At 44.5% G+C, this 21,203-nt stretch overlaps 1 protein-coding gene across 1 annotated transcript in view; it reads right to left on the bottom strand.

Moving 5' to 3' along the window:
* The window catches only part of LOC115163176 (voltage-dependent T-type calcium channel subunit alpha-1G-like), a 214,295-nt gene extending 194,861 nt beyond the window's left edge, over positions 1–19,434 (bottom strand). The window contains exon 1 of the mRNA XM_029714847.1: positions 19,342–19,434. Within this exon, the coding sequence (XP_029570707.1) occupies positions 19,342–19,434 (93 nt within the window). The remainder of the gene's footprint in view (positions 1–19,341) is intronic.
* Positions 19,435–21,203: the final 1,769 nt, after the last annotated feature.

Raw genomic sequence — 21,203 nt, forward strand, 5'->3', positions numbered from 1 at the left:
CACTGAGTTCCCTGAATTCCTATCAGACATTGTAGTCACAGCAGATAATATTCAAATTTTTGGTGACTTTAATATTCACATGGAAAAGTCCACAGACCCACTCCAAAAGGCTTTCGGAGCATCATCAATTCAGGGGGTTTTGTCCAACATGTCTCTGGACCTACTCACTGCCACAGTCATACTCTGGACCTAGTTTTGTCCCGTGGAATAAATGTTGTGGATCTTAATGTTTTTCCTCATAATCCTGGAGTATCGGACCACCATTTTATTACGTTTGCAATCGCAACAAATAATCTGCTCAGACCCCAACCAAGGAGCATCAAAAGTCGTGCTATACATTCTCAGACAAACCAAAGATTCCTTGATGCCCTTCCAGACTCCCTCTGCCTACCCAAGGACATCAGAGGACAAAAATCAGTTAACCACCTAACTGAGGAACTCAATTTAACTTTGCGCAATACCCTAGATGCAGTTGCACCCCTAAAAACTAAAAACATTTGTCATAAGAAACTAGCCCCCTGGTATACAGAAAATACACAAGCTCTGAAGCAAGCTTCCAGAAAATTGGAACGGAAATGGCGCCACACCAAACTGGAAGTCTTCCGACTAGCTTGGAAAGACAGTACCGTGCAGTATCGAAGAGCCCTCATCGCTGCTCGATCATCCTATTTTTCCAACTTAATTGAGGAAAATAAGAACAATCCGAAATTTCCTTTTGATACTGTTGCAAAGCTAACTAAAAATCTGATTTCTCCAAGAGAGGATGGCGTTCACTTCAGCAGTAATAAATTCATGAACGTCTTTGAGGAAAAGCTCATGATCATTAGAAAGCAAATTACGGACTCCTCTTTAAATCTGCGTATTCCTCCAAAGCTCCGTTGTCCTGAGTCTGCACAACTCTGCCAGGACCTAGGATCAAGGGAGACACTAAAGTCTTTTAGTTCAATATCTCTTGACACAATGAAGAAAATAATCATGGCCTCTAAACCTTCAAGCTGCATACTGGACCCTATTCCAACTAAACTACTGAAAGAGCTGCTTCCTGTGCTGGGCCCTCCTATGTTGAACATAATAACCGGCTCTCTATCCACCGGATGTGTACCAAACTCACTAAAAGTGGCAGTAATATAGACTCTCTTGAAAAAGCCAAACCTTGACCCAGAAAATATAAAAAAACTATCAGCCTATATCGAATCTTCCATTCCTCTCAAAAATTTTTGGAAAAAGCTGTTGTGCAGCAACTCACTGCCTTCCTGAAGACAAACAATGTATACGAAACGCTTCAGTCTGGTTTTAGACCCCATCATAGCACTGAGAATGCACCTGTGAAGGTGGTAAATGACCTTTTAATGTCAGACCGAGGCTCTGCATCTGTCCTCGTGCTCCTAGATCTTAGTGCTGCTTTTGATACCATCGATCACCACATTCTTTTGGAGAGATTGGAAACCCAAATTGGTCTACACGGACAAGTTCTGGCCTGGTTTAGATCTTATCTGTCGGAAAGATATCAGTTTGTCTCTGTGAATGGTTTGTCCTCTGACAAATCAACTGCAAATTTCGGTGTTCCTCAAGGTTCCGTTTTAGGACCACTATTGTTTTCACTATATATCTTACCTCTTGGGGATGTCATTCGAAAACATAATGTTAAATTTCACTGCTATGCGGATGACACACAGCTGTACATTTCAATGAAACATGGTGAAGCCCCAAAATTGCCCTCGCTAGAAGCCTGTGTTTTAGACATAAGGAAGTGGATGGCTGCAAACTTTCTACTTTTAAACTCGGACAAAACAGAGATGCTTGTTCTAGGTCCCAAGAAACAAAGAGATCTTCTGTTAAATCTGACAATTAATCTTGATGGTTGCACAGTCGTCTCAAATAAAACTGTGAAGGACCTCGGCGTTACTCTGGACCCTGATCTCGCTTTTGAAAAACATATCAAGACTGTTTCAAGGGCAGCTTTTTTCCATCTACGTAACATTGCAAAAATCAGAAACTTTCTGTTCACAAATGATGCAGAAAAATGAATCCATGCTTTTGTTACTTCTAGGTTTGACTACTGCAATGCTCTACTTTCCGGCTACCCAGATAAAGCACTAAATAAACTTCAGTTAGTGCTAAATACGGCTGCTAGAATCCTGACTAGAACCAAAAAAATTGATCATATTACTCCAGTGCTAGCCTCCCTACACTGGCTTCCTGTTAAGGCAAGGGCTGATTTCAAGGTTTTACTGCTAACCTACAAATCATTACATGGGCTTGCTCCTACCTATCTTTCAGATTTGGTCCTGCCGTACATACCTACACGTACACTACGGTCACAAGACGCAGGCTTCCTAATTGTCCCTAGAATTTCTAAGCAAACAGCTGGAGGCAGGGCTTTCTCCTATAGAGCTCCATTTTTATGGAATGGTCTGCCTACCCATGTGAGAGATGCAGACTCGGTCTCAACCTTTAAGTCTTTACTGAAGACTCATCTCTTCAGTGCGTCCTATGATTGAGTGTAGTCTGGCCCAGGAGTGTGAAGGTGAACGGAAAGGCTCTGGAGCAACGAACCGCCCTTGCTGTCTCTGCCTGGCCGGTTCCCCTCTCTCCACTGGGATTCTCTGCCTCTAACCCTATTACAGGGGCTGAGTGACTGGCTTACTGGTGTTCTTCCATGCCGTCCCTAGGAGGGGTGCGTCACTTGAGTGGGTTGAGTCACTGACGTGGTCTTCCTGTTTGGGTTGGCGCTCCCCCTTGCGTTGTGCCATGGCGGATATCTTTGTGGGCTATACTCGGCCTTGTCTCAAGGTGGTAAGTTGGTGGTTTAAGATATCCCACTAGTCGTGTGGGGGCTGTGCTTTGGCAAAGTGGGTGGGTTTATATCCTTCCTTTTTGGCCCTGTCCGGGGGTACCATCGGATGGGGCCACAGTGTCTCCTGACCCCTCCTGTCTCAGCCTCCTGTATTTATGTTGCAGTAGTTTATGTGTCGGGGGGCTAGGGTCAGTCTGTTATATCTGGAGTATTTCTCCTGTCTTATCCAGTGTCCTGTGTGAATTGAAGTATGCTCTCTCTAATTCTCTCTCTCTCTTTCTTTCTTTTTTTCTTTCTTTTTCTTTCTTTCTTTCTCTCTCGGAGGACCTGAGCCCTAGGACCATGCCTCAGGACTACCTGACATGATGACTCCTTGCTGTCCCCATTCCACCTGGCCGTGCTGCTGCTCCAGTTTCAACTGTTCTGCCTGCGGCTATGGAACCATGACCTGTTCACCGGACATGCTACCTGTCCCAGACCTGCTGTTTTCAACTCTCTAGAGACAGCAGGAGCGGTAGAGATACTCTCAATGATCGGCTATGAAAAGCCAACTGACATTTACTCTTGAGGTGCTGACTTGTTGCACCCTCGACAACTACTGTGATTATTATTATTTGACCATGCTGGTCATTTATGAACATTTGAACATCTTGGCCATGTTCTATTATAATCTCCACCCGGCACAGCCAGAAGAGGACTGGCCACCCCTCATAGCCTGGTTCCTCTCTAGGTTTCTTCCTAGGTTTTGGCCTTTCTAGGGAGTTTTTCCTAGCCACCGCGCTTCTACACCTGCATTGCTTGCTGTTAGAGAGAGACGGGGGAGCGAAAGACGGAGGAGAGAAAGACAGAGGAGACAGTAGAGAGGTAGAGAGAGAGCTGCATATCCTATTACACTGCGACAAATACTCAGACCTAAGAGAATATTTATTTCCCAAAATTATAATTCAATACAAAGAATTTGAAAAACCGAAATGTGCAGTTTTGGCAGCCAAATATGTGTCCTCCTTCCACAACCTGGGGGACAACCAGTGAAAAAGTGCAATGTAATATCAACAAGATTTTCCATTTAGTTTTGTTTTGGCTTTCATATCATGTCATGTGTCTTCTCAGTCAGGTTGAGACTGGTCTACTACCATTGCTTTAATGTATTGTTATTCTCATTATTGTTGTTGTAGTTGCTGTTAATGATAATCCCATTTCCACTACTACTTTTTGTTATATGTATTCTTTGACAATGTAAGTGATTTAACTTGCCATGTCAATAAAGTAAATGGATTTTAATTGAATTGAGAGAGAGAGAGAGAAAGAGTGGGGAAATTCAGTTGATAGGATGCTCAAAAGGACTCAATCCCATCATTTCCCGGGATCCTTTGGGGAGCCACACGGACACTCTACTTCCACTCTCGCTACTCCCTCTCTCTACTCCCTATCCCTACTCCTTCTCTGTACTCCCTCTCTATACTCCCTCTCTCGCTACTCTCTCTATACTCCCTCACTCTCTACTATCTCTCTCTATACTCCCTCTCTCACTACTCTCTCTCTCTATACTCCCTCTCTCTATACTCTCTCTCTATACTCCCTCTCTCGCTATACTCCCTCTCCCTATACTCTCTCTCTATACTCCCTCTCTCGCTACTCTCTCTCTATACTCCCTCTCTCACTACTCTCTCTCTATACTCCCTTTCTCGCTATTCTCTCTCTCTATACTCCCTCTCTCACTACTCTCTCTATACTCCCTTTCTCGCTATTCTCTGTCTCTATACTCCCTCTCTTGCTATACTCCCTCTCTCGCTACTCTCTCTCTATACTCCCTCTCTCGCTACTCTCTCTCTATACTCCCTCTCTCTATACTCCCTCTCTCGCTACTCTCTCTCTATACTCCCTCTCTCTATACTCTCTCTCTATACTCCCTCTCTCGCTATACTCCCTCTCCCTATACTCTCTCTCTATACTCCCTCTCTCGCTACTCTCTCTCTATACTCCCTCTCTCACTACTCTCTCTCTATACTCCCTTTCTCGCTATTCTCTCTCTCTATACTCCCTCTCTCACTACTCTCTATACTCCCTTTCTCGCTATTCTCTGTCTCTATACTCCCTCTCTTGCTATACTCCCTCTCTCGCTACTCTCTCTCTATACTCCCTCTCTCGCTACTCTCTCTCTATACTCCCTCTCTCGCTACTCTCTCTCTATACTCCTTCTCTCTATACTCCCTCTCTCGCTACTCTCTCTCTATACTCCCTCTCTCTATACTCTCTCTCTATACTCCCTCTCTCGCTATACTCCCTCTCCCTATACTCTCTCTCTATACTCCCTCTCTCGCTACTCTCTCTCTATACTCCCTCTCTCACTACTCTCTCTCTATACTCCCTCTCTCTCTACTCTCTCTCTATACTCCCTCTCTCACTACTCTCTCTCTATACTCCCTCTCTCACTACTCTCTCTCTATACTCCCTCTCTTGCTATACTCCCTCTCTCGCTACTCTCTCTCTATACTCCCTCTCTCGCTACTCTCTCTCTATACTCCCTCTCTCTATACTCTCTCTCTATACTCCCTCTCTTGCTATACTCCCTCTCTCGCTATACTCCCTCTCTCGCTACTCTCTCTCTATACTCCCTCTCTCACTACTCTCTCTATACTCCCTCCCTCTATACTCTCTCTCTATACTCCCTCTCTTGCTATACTCCCTCTCTCGCTATACTCCCTCTCTCGCTACTCTCTCTCTATACTCCCTCTCTCTCTCTCTATACTCCCTCTCTCTCTATACTCCCTCTCTCTATACTCCCTCTCTCTCTATACTCCCTCTCTCTCTATACTCTCTCTCTCTATACTCCCTCTCTATACTCCCTCTCTCTCTATACTCCCTCTCTATACTCCCTCTCTCTATACTCCCTCTCTATACTCCCTCTCTTGCTATACTCCCTCTCTCGCTATACTCCCTCTCTCGCTACTCTCTCTCTACACTCCCTCTCTCGCTACTCTCTCTCTATACTCCCTCTCTCTATACTCTCTCTCTATACTCCCTCTCTTGCTATACTCCCTCTCTCGCTATACTCCCTCTCTCGCTACTCTCTCTCTATACTCCCTCTCTCTCTCTCTATACACCCTCTCTCTATACTCCCTCTCTCTCTATACTCCCTCTCTCTCTATACTCCCTCTCTCTATACTCCCTCTCTATACTCCCTCTCTCTCTATACTCCCTCTCTCTATACTCCCTCTCTATACTCCCTCTCTCTATACTCCCTCTCTCGCTACTCCCTCGCTCGCTACTCTCTCTCTATACTCCCTCTCTCTATACTCTCTCTCTATACTCCCTCTCTTGCTATATTCCCTCTCTCGCTATACTCCCTCTCTCGCTACTCTCTCTATACTCCCTCCATCTATATTTTTTCTCTCTCTATACTCCCTCTCTCTCTATACTCCCTCTCTCTCTATACACCCTATCTCTATACTCCCTCTCTCTCTATACTCCCTCTCTCTCTAAACACACTCTCTCTATACTCCCTCTCTCTATACTCCCTCTCTCGCTACTCCCTCGCTCGCTATACTCCCTCTCTCCCTACTCCCTGTCTCTCTACTCCCTCCCTCACTATACTCCCTCTCTCTCTACTCCCTTTCTCTCTATACTCCCTCTCTCTACATACTCCCTCTCTCACTACTCTCTCTCTCTATACTCCATCTCTCTACTCTCTCTCTCTCTCTACTCCCTCTCTCTATACTCCCTCTCTCTACATACTCCCTCTCTCACTACTCTCTCTCTCTATACTCCATCTCTCTACTCTCTCTCTCTCTCTACTCCCTCTCTCTATACTCCCTCTCTATACTCCCTCTCTCTATACTCCCTCTCTTTACTCCCTCTCTCTCTACTCCCTCCCTCGCTATACTCCCTCTCTCTCTATACTCCCTCTCTCTCTATACTCCCTCTCTCGCTACTATCTCTCTACTCCCTCTCTCTACTCCATCCCTCGCTATACTCCCTCTCTCTCTATACTCCCTCTCTCTCTATACTCCCTCTCTCGCTATACTCCCTCTCTCTACTCCCACTCTCTCAAGTTAAATTACTTACATTGTCAAAGTATACATATAACAAAAATGGTGGAACAGCAATAATAATAGTAGTAGTGGACATGGGATTATCATTAACAGCAACTACAACCTGACTGAGAAGACACATGACATGGTATGAAAGCCAAAACAAAACTAAATGGAAAATATTATTGACATTACATTGCACTTTTCACTGGCTGTCCCTCAGGTTGTGGCAGGAGGACACATATTTGGCTGCCAAAACTAAACATTTTGGCTTTTCACCCAATAAATATTAGATATTTTATAGTTTCAAATTCTTTGTACTGAATGATCATTTGGGAAAATAAATATTATCTTAGGTCTGAGTATTTGTCACAGTGTAATAGGAAATGCAACTCTGTCTCTACCTCTCCCCTGGAGCAGAGTGAGCACAGCCTGTCCTCTCTGAGCAGCCAGGTTTGCCTGTGACGACCGGTCTCTATAGCCAGTCTGTACCTAGTCAGTGTTTTCCTCAGTTTTCTAACAGTCACAGTGGCCAGACAGTCTGCCACCATGTACTGTCTGTTTAGGGCCAAATAGCACTGAAGTTTACTTAGATTTTTTGAGGTGACTTTCCAATAAGTGATACATTTTTCATTTTGTTTTGTGATGATTTGGTTGGGCCAGACTTTCTGAGTGATGTCTTGAGGCTCTATGGGGTTGGTTTGGGTTAGCGAACTGAGCCTCAGAACCAGCTGGCTGAGAGAACTTCTCTTGTTTCATCTCTTGACATTGTAGAGCTGATGGAATGTTTTGGGGTCACTTGTTTTTAGATGGTTGTAAAATGTGATGGCTCTTCATTCGGGATCTTTATTCGAGTACGGAGGGGAATTGATCCAATTCTGCTCTACATACGTTATTTGGAGGTTTTATTTCCACTTGCAATACAGTCTTGCAAAACTCTGCATGCAGTATTTCGATTGGATGTTTGTCCCATTTGGTAAATTCATTATTAGACAGCGGACCCCATACTTCACTGCCATATAGAGCAATTGGTTCAATAACTGATTAGATTTTGTTCTGCCAGATTCTAATTGGAATTTTAATTCTCCTTTTAATGGCATAGAATGCTCTTCTTGCTTTGTCTCTCAGCTTGTTCACAGCCATGTGAAAGCTACCTGTGTTGCTGATATTTAGTCCTAGATACGTGTAGTTTTTGGTGTGTTCTAATAGAACTGTGTCCAAATGGAATTTATATTTGTCATCCTGATTTCTGGACCTTTTTTGGAACATCATTATATATATTTTTTTGTGATTAACGGTCAGAGCCCAGGTCTGACAGAACCTGTGATTAACGGTCAGAGCCCAGGTCTGTCAGAACCTGTGGTTAACGGTCAGAGCCCAGGTCTGACAGAACCTGTGATTAACGGTCAGAGCCCAGGTCTGACAGAACCTGTGGTTAACGGTCAGAGCCCAGGTCTGACAGAACCTGTGATTAACGGTCAGAGCCCAGGTCTGACAGAACCTGTGGTTAACGGTCAGAGCCCAGGTCTGACAGAACCTGTGATTAACGGTCAGAGCCCAGGTCTGTCAGAACCTGTGATTAACGGTCAGAGCCCAGGTCTGACAGAACCTGTGATTAACGGTCAGAGCCCAGGTCTGACAGAACCTGTGCAGATGATCTAGATGCTGCTGTAACTCCTCCTTAGAGGGAGACAGTAACACCAGGTCGTCTGCGTACAGCAGACACTTAATTTCAGTGTTGTGTAGAATGAGACCAGGTGCTGCAGATTCTTCTAATGTTTTTGCCAATTCAATAATGTAGATGTTAAATAGTGTTGGACTTATTGGGGTGCCCTGTTTCACTCCACGTCCCTGAGAGAAGAAGTCTGTTTCTCTGGTGCCAATTTTAACCGCACATTTGTTTTTAGTGTACATTGATTTAATAACATCATATGTTTTCACTCCAATACACCTTTTTATTAGTCTATAAAAATACCGTTGTGCCAAATTGAATCAAATGCTTTCTTGAAGTCTACAAAACACGAGTAGATTGTGCCTTTGCTTTCGTTTACTTGTTTGTCAATTAGAGTGTGGAGGGTGTTATTGTGGTCTGTTGTAAAATAAAAAAAATCTAATCTGGCTTCTGCTCAGGACGTTGTGTTCATCACGGAAATGATGTAGTCTGCTATTTATGATACCCAGAGAATTTTCCCCAAGTTGCTGTTAACGCAAATTCCTCTGTAATTACACCACCGGTAAGAGTTTTTACAACACCTACTCATTCAAGGGATTTTCTTTATTTTCTACATTGTAGAATAAGAGTGAAGACATCCAAACTATGAAATAACACATATGGAATCATGTAATAACCAAAAAGTGTTAAACAAATCCAAATGAGGTTTGAATTGATATTCTTCAAATAGTCACCCTTTGCCTTGACAGCTTTTGACACTCTTGGCATTCTGTCAACCAGCTTCATGAGGTAGTCGCCTTTGGAAGACCCAAAGTTACCTCTGCTGCAGAGGATAAGTTCATTAGAGTTACCAGCCTCATAAACTGCTTCACAGACTTCAAGTAACAGACACATCTCAACATCACCTGTTCAGAGAAGACTCTGTGAATCAGGCCTTCATGGGCAAAGTGCTGCAAATAAACCACTACTAAAGGACACCAATAACAAGAAGAGACTTGATTGGGCCAAGAAACGCAAACAATGGACATTAGACTGGTGGAAATGTGTCCTTTGGTCTGGAGTCCAAATTGGAGATTTTTGGTTCCAACCGCCGTGTCTTTGTGAGACACGGTGTGGGTGAACAAATGATCTCCACATGTGTATTTCCCACTATAAAGCATGGAGGAGGAGGTGTTATGGTGTGGGGGTGCTTTGCTGGTAACACTGCCTGTGATTTATTTAGAATTCAAGACACACTTAACCAGCATGGCTACCACAGCATTCTGCAGTGATATGCCATCCCATCTGGTTTGGGCTTAGTGGGACTATCATTTGTATTTCAACAGGACAATGACCCAACAAATCAAATTTTATTGGTCACATACACATGGTTAGCAGATGTTATTGCGAGTGTAGCGAAACTCTTGTCCTTCTAGTTCCAACAGTGTAGCAATATCTAACAAGTAATATCTAATAATTCCACAACAACTAGTTAATGGAATAAGGAATGGAATAAGAATATATAAATATATGGATGAGCAATGACATAGCGGCATAGGCAAGGATGCAATACATTTACATTTTTTGTTGTTGCAATAGATAGTATAGAATTTTTTTGCAATAGTATGCAATAGATAGTATAGAATACAATATATACATATGAGATGAGTAATGCAAGATATGTAAACATTATTAAAGTGACCAGAGTTCCATTTATTAAAGTGGCCAATGATTTCAAGTCTGTATGTAGGCAGCAACCTCTCTGTGTGTAACGCGGGTCGTCTAAAAGGGACTAAGGCGCAGCGTGTAGAGTGCTCATATTAACTTTATTAATGAAACACGTAACAAAAACAACAAAACAACCACCAACAGTTCCGTCAGGTAACACATACAAAATGGAAAACAACAACCCACAAAAACCCAGGAAGAAAAACCCCTACTTAAATATGATCTCCAATCAGAGGCAACGAGGATCAGCTGCCTCCAATTGGAGATCAACCCAAACAACCCCAACATAGAAATAAAAAAACTAGAACTTAAACATAGAAATAGAAAACATAGAAAAACACAAAACACCCCCTGCCACACCCTGACCTACTCTACTATAGAAAATGACATCTTACTAGGGTCAGGACGTGACACTGTGCTAGTGATAGCTGTTTAATAGTCTGATGGCCTTGAGATAGAAGCTGTTTTTCAGTCTCTCGGTCCCAGCTTTGCTGCACCTGTACTGCATTGTTCCGCCTTCTTCACCACACTGTCTGTGTGGGTAGACCATTTCAGTTTGTCAGTGATGTGTACACCTTCTCCACTGCTGTCCCATCGATGTGGATGGGGGGGTGCTCCCTCTGCTGTTTACTGAAGTCCACACACCTCCAGGCTGTGTAAGGGCTATTTTACCAAGAAGGAAAGTGATGGAGTGCTACATCAGATGACCTGGTCTCTACAATCCCCTGACCTCAACCCAATTGAGATGGTTTGGGATGAGTCGGACCACAGAATGAAAGAAAATCAGCCAACAAGTACTTCAAGACGGTTGGAAAAGCATTCCAGGTGAAGCTGGTTGAGAGAATGCCAAGAATGTGCAAAGCTGTCATCAAGGCAAAGGGTGGCTATTTGAAGAATCTCAAATATTAAATATATTTTGATTTGTTTAACAGTTTTTTGGTTACTACATGATTCCATACTGTATGTGTTATTTTATAGATACGATGTCTTCACTATTATTCTACATTGTAGAAATAGTAAAACATAAAGAAAAACCCTTGAATGAGTAGATGCTTTAAAGCTTCTGACCGGTAGTGTATATGGGTCAAATTTGTCTCCATCTTTATAGATTGGTGTGCTCAATCTTTGGTTCCAAATATCAGGGGAAATACCTGCAGTGAGGAAAATGTTGAAGAGTTTGAGTATAGCAAATCTGAATTTGTGGTGTGTATATTTCATCATTTACTTAAAAATATCATCTGCACCACAGGCCTTTTTGGGTTGGAGAGTGCATAGGTGTCCAATAAGTGAGGTATCCACAGGATTCTGATAGTCTTTGACTGCTGATTCAAGGATTTGTAATTGTTCTTGTATACCCTTTTGATCTGGCCTCTTTGTTATATTGCTGTAGAGGTTTGCAAAGTGATTTCTCCACATATCCCAATTTTGGAGAGCCAATTCCTCCTGATGAGGTTTGTTTAATTTATTCCAATTCTCCCAGAAGTGGTTTGATTCTATGGATTCCTCAATTCCATCCAGCTGATTTCTAATGTGCTGTTCCTTTTTTGTTCTTAGGGTGTGTTTTGTATTGCTTCAGTGTTTCCCCATATTGAAGGCATATATTTTTGTTGTCTGGGTCTCTGTTTTTGATGAGATATATTTCTCAATTACTTTCTTCGATTTTTGCAATCATTATCAAACCATTTTTTGGTTTATTATTATGTTTCTTTAGATGAGCCAATTTGTCAAATATAAAGTTTATGTTTCAAAGGGCCAAATGTACACCTTTATTGCTGTAGGAGAATGTTAAGGCTAAAAAGTATTTTTTGGCTATTAATTGATTTTTGGTAGATGTCTGTACTGTTTGCACTACATCTATAGACCTGTTTAGTACCATGTCATTTATTGGGCCGTGAGGCTTCATGGTTGGGTTCCGCTCTTCTCAGATACACTGTGATTTTACTGTGGTCTGAGAGAGGTGTTAGTGGGCTGACTGTGAAGGCTCTGAGAGACTCTGGGTTTAGGTCGGTGATGAAGTAGTCTACAGTACTGCTGCCAAGGGATGAGCTGTAGGTGTTCCTACGAAAAGAGTCCCCTCTCAGCCTACCATTGACTATGTACAGACCCAGTGTTCCACAGAGCTCTAGGAGCTGTACTCCCTTTTAGTTTTTCACATTGTCATAGTTGTTTCTGGGTGAGTATGTGAGGAGGGAAAGGTTGTTGCTTCCTGGTAGGTGTTTGTCCCCATGACTGTTAATACCGTCTAGTTCTTCTGTTGTTCTACCATTCAGGTCTCCACAGACCAGTTCGTTGCCTTGGGCCTGAAAGTGAATCATCTCCCCCTCTAGAATGGAGAAACTCTCTTCATTGAAGTAGGGTGACTCTGAGGGGGGAATGCATGTGGCACAGAGGAATACATTTTTATCTGTTAAGATAAAGCCTCCTTGTTGATTTTTAACCAGATAAAGAATTAACCTGTTTTGATCAATTCGATTGAATACGTTATTTCAGATTTATACCATATTAGCATTCCCGCTGAATCTCTGCCCTGTGTGATTCCTTTTAATTTGGTGGATGGTAGGATTATCTCCCAATAACCTGGTGGACAGCCAGTGGAAACATCACTTCTGCAACATGTTTCCTGTATTACTACAATATCAACATCATCAATTTATTTCAGGAAGTATGGATTTCTGCTCTTTAGCCCAAAAGCAGAGAACTTTGAACCTTGTAAATTCCAACATGCAATGTAAAAATATTTCATAACTGTTTTTTATTTTCCTTCAAAATGAGATAAACACTCACAATCCAACAATAACTATTAAAATAAGATTTTTCAATTAACGTAATGCATATGTGATTTGTTTATCATTTAAGGTAGCATTTGTGTCATGCCACTTGGGTGGATGTAGTGTGAGGAGGGTGGAGTTCTTGTGCTCATCTTACCGTGATCCTCGACCTATCACATGTGAGCATGGTAGACTCAGCATGTGTTTAATGGCCAATCACATGTGAGCATGGTAGACTCAGCATGTGTTTAAAGTCACTAATTTTGTTGGTTGGGGCTGGGCCAGTTACTCCTCACAGACTGTGAGTAGCTCTGTCTGCCGGGCTGTGGCTCCTCCAGGTGTGGGTCTGCGGTGTGGGGGAGGGGAGTGGTAGGCCTTGTCTGGGTGGGTCTGAAGCTGGGCTGGGGTGGTCTGTGATGCGCTGGCAGTGGTGGGCATTGAGGTTGGTGGTGCTGAGGCCTTGGCTGGGGGGTCCAGGGTGCTGGTCCGGGGTGTTGTCTCTTGTACAGGTGAACATGGTCATAGAGACAGTCCAGATCGAGGGTGGGGTGGTGGGCCAGGTCGCAGTGCACAGTCCAGGGAGAGGCTAGCGTTTATTCTTTGTATTGTGGCAGGATGGAAGTACTTCCTCTGTAGAAGGGTTGACACCATGATCCTTGAGTTGGGGAAGATTGCGGAGGCCTTCTCAATCACTCCCCGTAGTGAAGTCACCACCCTCTCCTGCTGAGCACGCAGGTCGTTGCTTCCGGTGTGTATGATTATGTGGCTTGGTGACCCGAGCTGGGCCTTATCAAGCAGCTCCATGGCACTCTGCGTTGTTGGGCACCACACCGTTCTCCTTTTGTGTCGAGGGAAAAGTGTATTCTCCTGAACAAACTTTCCATTTGAGTCCATCAACAGGACGATGTCAGCCAGTGTTTCTTCTGGACTGGATGGGGCAGAGGGGGGGCTGGAGGGGGTGTGGCTGGTCTGTGCCGGTGCCGCTGTCAGTGGGAGGCTTTTCTGTGGGCTGGGGGGGAGGCGTGCAGCACGCAGGGCTGGGGAGGTCTGGCTGGTTGAGCTGGGCTCCTCTGCTGTGTGAGGGCAGGGCTGGGGAGGCCTGGCTGGTTGAGGTGGGCTCCTCTGCTGTGTGAGGGCAGGGCTGGGGAGGCCTGGCTGGTTGAGGTAGGCTCCTCTGCTGTGTGAGGGCAGGGCTGGGGAGGCCTGGCTGGTTGAGCTGGGCTCCTCTGCTGTGTGAGGGCAGGGCTGGGGAGGTCTGGCTGGTTGAGCTGGGCTCCTCTGCTGTGTGAGGGCAGGGCTGGGGAGGTCTGGCTGGTTGAGGTAGGCTCCTCTGCTGTGTGAGGGCAGGGCTGGGAGGCCTGGCTGGTTGAGGTGGGCTCCTCTGCTGTGTGAGGGCAGGGCTGGGAGGGTCTGGCTGGTTGAGGTGGGCTCCTCTGCTGTGTGAGGGCAGGGCTGGGGAGGTCTGGCTGGTTGAGCTGGGCTCCTCTGCTGTGTGAGGGCAGGTCACAGAGTAGTGATCTAGCTGCTGCTGCAGCCTGTCCTCTGTTCTCTTTCTCTCCTGTAGCCTGTCCTCTGTTCTCTTTCTTTCCTGCAGTCTGTCCTCTGTTCTCTTTCTCTCCTGCAGCCTGTCCTCTGTTCTCTTTCTCTCCTGCAGCCTGTCCTCTGTTCTCTTTCTCTCCTGCAGCCTGTCCTCTGTTCTCTTTCTCTCCTGCAGCCTGTCCTCTGTTCTCTTTCTCTCCTGCAGCCTGTCCTCTGTTCTCTTTCTCTCCTGCAGCCTGTCCTCTGTTCTCTTTCTCTCCTGCAGCCTGTCCTCTGTTCTCTTTCTCTCCTGCAGCCTGTCCTCTGTTCTCTTTCTCTCCTGCAGTCTGTCCTCTGTTCTCTTTCTCTCCTGCAGTCTGTCCTCTGTTCTCTTTCTCTCCTGCAGCCTGTCCTCTGTTCTCTTTCTGTCCTGCAGCTCCTCTCTTAGTGAGGTCAGATCGTTATTACTGCTCTGCCTGTCTTTTTGGAGCTCTCTCACCTCCTTTGTTAGATTAGCCAGCTCTCTCTTGAGTCTGCTGTCCTGCTCTTTCCTCACCTTGGTTAGGAGCTATTCTAAGGTGTGGATGTCTGGTTACTGTTTGCTCACGCTTTCCCTCAGCAGGACAACCTCCCCCCCAGTTTGGTGAACTCTTCCCTCATGGCAGCCATGGTGGTGAGGAGGGCCTGAGCCTGCTCTGCACTGAGGGGGTCGCTCTCCTCCTGGGGCGTGTCCTCCACTATGATGGGAAGAGAGGTGCTGGATGTGCCTTTTTGGGTGGGGAGAGTAGGTGAGGGTGGTGCTGGTGGAGTTTGTCTTGTGGGAGGGCATGTCACTGGTGGTGTCCTCTCTCTCTGCTCTCTCCTTAATGGTCTGAAAGTCTGTTTCAAACAGCCTAATGTTACCTTGCACCATGACAGTCCCAGTCTTGTAGAGGTTGATTGTTATCAAGGTGCTGTCAGGGTCATCTGTCTCTTTGACTTTCAGCTTCCACCCATTACAGATTCCCTCTGGATAGTGAGAGCACACTGCTGAGCGCCATGCATTTGGCTGGTCAGTGAGAAAGATGAGATTACTCACATCACCGTTTTTGTAGAGGTCTTCAAAAAGGGTTTCTGGCGTCTCCTTTAGATGGTTCTGTTTAAAAGCTTTCATCGTTGTGTCATTTTGGGCCTCTGGAGGGTAGAGAATGGATTCAGCGCTGAGGGGGAGTGGGGACATGGTGCCTGTGGGCTCTGCTACTGCTGCTGCTACTCTGTTCTGCTGCTGCACCATTTCCATGGCAACCAGTTTTGTTTGTCTAGCAACATTTTTCTGGCTAGCTTGGTAGCCTGCTGGCTAGGTTTTTGTTGTGTAGCTAGCTAGCGAGAGCCAATACTTCTTCATTTAAAACACAACGCTTTTACCTATTCTGATTGAATACATTTGTTGTTCATCACTTCTGGTCTTGAAATCTTTTTAGATCTGAGTGTTTAAAAAAACAACAGAGAAATAAACGAGGAGTTTACGTTAAGCATGCCTGTAGCTCTCTCTCTCTCTACTCTCTCCCTACTTCCTATCCCTACTCTCTCTCTCTACTCTCTCTCTCTACTCCCTCTCTCTACTCTCTCTCTCCACTCTCTCTTTCTCTACTCCCTCTCTCTCTACTCCCTCTCTCTACTCTCTCAACTCCATCTATCTACTCTCTCTCTACTCTCTATCTACTCCCTCTCTCTACTCTCTCTCAACTCCATCTATCTACTCTCTCTCAACTCCATCTCTATACTCCCTCTATCTACTCTCTCTCTACTCTCTATCTACTCCCTCTCTCTACTCTCTCTCAACTCCATCTATCTACTCTCTCTCAACTCCATCTCTATACTCCCTCTATCTACTCTCTTTACTCCGTCTCTCTACTCTCTCTCTCTACTCTCTATCTCTACTCTCTATCTACTCCTTCTCTCTCTACTCTCTCTCTCTACTCCCTCTCTACTCCCTATCTACTCTCTCTCTCTACTCCCTCTCTCTATACTCTCTCGCTCTACTCCCTCTCTACTCCCTATCTACTCTCTCTCTCTCTACTCTCTCTCAACTCCATCTCTATACTCCCTCTATCTACTCTCTTTACTCCGTCTCTCTACTCTCTCTCTCTACTCTCTATCTCTACTCTCTATCTACTCCCTCTCTCTCTACTCTCTCTCTCTACTCCCTCTCTACTCCCTATCTACTCTCTCTCTCTACTCCCTCTCTCTATACTCTCTCGCTCTACTCCCTCTCTACTCCCTATCTACTCTCTCTCTCTCTACTCTCTCTCAACTCCATCTCTATACTCCCTCTATCTACTCTCTCTACTCCGTCTCTCTACTCCGTCTCTCTACTCCGTCTCTCTACTCTCTCTCTACTCTCTCTCTCTACTCCCTCTCTCTACTCTGTCTTCTCTCTCTACTATCTCTCTACTCCCTCTCTCTACTCTCTCTCTCTACTCTCTCTCTCTACTGTTTCTCTCTACTATCTCTCTACTCCCTCTCTCTACTCTCTCTCTCTACTCTCTCTCTCTACTGTTTCTCTCTACTCATCTCTCTATTTTCCCTCCAACCATGCTGCCTTTGGTGCAGTATTAAAATAACATTCAATAAAACAGAGAGAGGACTGACACACACAAACACACACACACACACACACACACACACAAACACACCACTGCCTATACAAGTCCACTCACACAGATATGCACCCAGAGAGAGATACTGTACAGTGAACATGCTGCCGGAGGTAGAATGTGTTCTGACATTTTTTCTGATTGGATGTTACTGCAGCAGAGGACAGGATTCTGGGAACTACAGAGTGCGTATGATTGTGAGTGTTTTAGTTCCCCCAGGCAAGGAGCATAAGAAAGCCTCTATCTTGGCTTCATGTACCAGGAGGAGATGGGAGGAGACACACACACACACACACACACACACACACACACACACACACTCACACACACACACACTCACACACACTCAGATGTCTGGTAGATGAAAGAGATGCAAATCAAGGTCTTCGATATGTGTGTGTGTGTGTGTGTGTGTGTGTGTGTGTGTGTGTGTGTGTGTGTGTGTGTGTGTGTGTGTGTGTGTGTGTGTGTGTGTGTGTGTGTGTGTGTGTGTGTGTGTGTGTGTGTGCGTGCGTACGTGCATACAAGTCTACATTTTCTATTTATTGGTCTATTGTCCCAGGAAGATTATGTAATAGTGTTGTGTTATTCCTCCTCTCAGGTTTGACTTGGAGCGATATACCTGCCTCGGTGTTTTTGCAGGGGTGGACTGGGACTAGAAATCTGTAATTTCTAAAATAAAGGTCCTTTTTCCTTGAGGCCTTCACACGGCCACATTTTGGCCCTGATGCCCCAAGTATTCGCCAGATAATTATAATTTTGTGCAACAAAAACAACTATTTAGACTGGCCCACTATGCTAAAAATTAACCAGCCCATTAGGCATTTGCCCGAAATGCCAGATGGCCAGTCCACCCCCGTGTGTGTGTATGTGTGTGTGTGTGTGTGTGTGTGTCTAGCTACAGACGCTAGCTGACAGTATTTGACCCTGCGATAATCTAATTCAGAGTTCTGACAGACAGAATTAGCATACATGGTTGCTCTATTTTAATAAGGAGAATATTCCGGTGGAATGTTGTTATCTACGTTGTTTCATCCAGACACACACACACACACACACACACACACACACACACACACTATTTTGGTTTCAATAACGCAGACACACACTTTTTATTTCAACCATGTATAAAAAATATGTTTTTCCCTAACTCTTAATTATTAATTAAAGGGGAATTTGCGACAGAACTAACCAGTCTAGATGTATTGCAGAGAAAAGCTGTATCCCTTTAACACTCTGGGAAAGCTCCTAGATGGAGGTGTGCCCAACAGCAGTGTGAGGCGAGTAGCCAGCCAATCTAATGGACATGTTGACACCTCAGAGTAGCAGTTCAATATGTTGATCTGTAAAAGCTCAGTCAGGTCATTAGTGTTCTCTTTAAGTTCATGCAGCATTACTGATGAGTTTACACACACACGCACGCACACACACACGCACGCACGCACACACAAACACATACGCACGCACACACAGACACAGGCAGGATTTTCACGCACACGTGCACGGACACACACAAAGACACACACAAGGACACAAACACACACTCACACACAGTAGACTTGGCTCAGGAGGCCATGAAGGGAGGGAACTACATTGGCTCTCAGTGAAGGGAGTGATAACATGTTGCTCACTGTCTGATATCAGAGAGGGTGAGAGAACGAGAGAGAGAGGGAAGGATCGGGGAGGATGAAAGAGAGATGGACAAAGAGAGCGAGGGAGAGCAAGGAGAGAGAGTGTAACAGGTGGTTGTGTTTAACCTCTAGGCTGTACATTCATCTGTAGTACAAAGCTAAGAGAATATCAGTGAATTAAATCGGATCTCTTATCCTTGAGTGAGCCCACCTTTCTCCCACTCCTACACCAGAGACAGGAATACTCAGGAATAGAGCTCTTTTCTGATTCATACAGAACCAGTGAAGAAAATATCTTGACTCTTGTCTGTTTCCAGACAGACCAGTTAAAACATTAGAGTAAAAACATGTTGAGCAAAACATTATAAAGGGGACCACATTTGGAGATATGGGGGGAGAGAGAGAGAGAGAGAGAGAGAGAGAGAGAGAGAGAGAGAGAGAGAGAGAGAGAGAGAGAGAGAGAGAGAGAGAGAGAGAGAGAGAGAGAGAGAGAGAGAGAGAGAGAGAGAGAGAGAGAGAGAGAGAGAGAGAGAGAGAGAGAGAGAGAGATATATAGATAAAAGGAGAGATGAAGAACGTACCTCCAGGATCTTGCATCGTTCTGACTCACAGTCGTGGTCCTCACAGGGTTGGAACATCCCCAGGGTGACACAGTTCAACAGGATCACTAGCATGGAGGCTCGCTCAAACCACGTGGAGACACAGGAGTTAAGGAATACATTGGAGAGCTGCTTGAATCATATACAGCTCAGGTTGAATCATATATAGCAGGTTGAATCATATATAGCTGGATGAATCATATACAGCTGGTTGAATCATATACAGCTGTTTGAGTCATATACAGCTGGTTGAATCATATATAGCTGTTTGAACATTATACACTAAATATACATACAATATAAATATATACAGATGTTAGAATATGCAAATGATAACATACACAGATTGAGTGTTTAATAATGAATTGCTCGGATTCCTTTTGATAAAGAATAGAGTGAGTGAGAGAGAGAGAGAGAGAGAGAGAGAGAGAGACTGGCAATGTAAACCAGTTTCCCATGCCAATAAAGCCACTTTGAATTTAACTGAATTGAGAGAGAAAGAGAGACTTATTTAGAATAAGTCACACAGTATCACAACACGAAGACAGCTTGATGTATTAGACATTATAGACCACACCCAACCCTAACTGGTTGAATCAACATTTCCACGTCATTTCAATGAAATTAAGTTGAACCCAAGTGGAATAGACATTGAATTGACGTCTGTGCACAGTGGCCTGCCTCTACCTGAGTCTTCTGAATCTGGTTAGAGGTTGAACTGAAACTAATGATGTGAGCCCAATCAATATGGAGGGTAAACAACCATTTACAAACACAGATTAACGTGCACCTGATTCAGTAAAGACACACACTGTGACAGCTATTAGAGCTAATAATTCAGCAGAATACAGCCCAGTTAACCTGTTAAACTCTAACACCATTTGACATGGCAGTGTCTGTGTGTCTGTGCGTACAAAGACCTACCAGTTTGTCTATACCATTCGAGAACTCCCAGTCGTCAGGCACACTGGGAAAGGGGATACCTAGTCAGTAGTACAATTGAATGCCTTCAACTGAAATGTGTCTTCCGCATTTAACCCAACCCTTCTGGATCAGAGAGCTGCGGGGGGCTGCCTTAAATCGACATCCACGTCTTTGGTGCCCGGGGAACAGTGGGTAAACTGCCTTGCTCAGAACAACAGATTTTTACCTTGTCAGCTCGGGGATTCGAGAACGCTCGGGAACGCTCTAACCACTAGGCTACCTGCCGTCCCTGACCCACAATGCACTGGGGGTTCAGGTTAGGATTGAGGGAAGATAAACTGATCCTACATATGTTCCTATGGAAACATCTATCTGGAATGCAGTCCTGTTTTTTCTACATCCAAAGGAAATATTGTTACGGGTATACACAAAAACACAACACAGGATGTAATTAAACCCATCTCACAAAAGGAGAGGAAGAGGAAACGCATCATCATCATACAGGAAATAAATAACTAGTAGAGTGCCTGGCGGCAACAGCCAGTCCTACTTACCATAACCGACGGAAACACAGAACAAAGAGAATAGACAACGGTGACTGTATTGGTGTGGTTTAAGCAAAACATATACTACATCACTCGCTTTACACACACAAACATACTCACATACATGCGGGTAAATACACACATAACACACACACATATACACACACTCACATATACAAACACACACATATACACAAACACACATGTACACACAAACACACACATATACATACAAACACACACATATACATACAAACACACACATATACACACACACCCACACAAACACACACACGTATACACATACATACATACATACATACACGCACACACACACACACACACACACACACACACACACACACACACACACAC

This window comes from Salmo trutta, chromosome 2 (assembly GCF_901001165.1).
Source record: "Salmo trutta chromosome 2, fSalTru1.1, whole genome shotgun sequence".
Lineage (NCBI taxonomy): Eukaryota > Metazoa > Chordata > Actinopteri > Salmoniformes > Salmonidae > Salmo > Salmo trutta.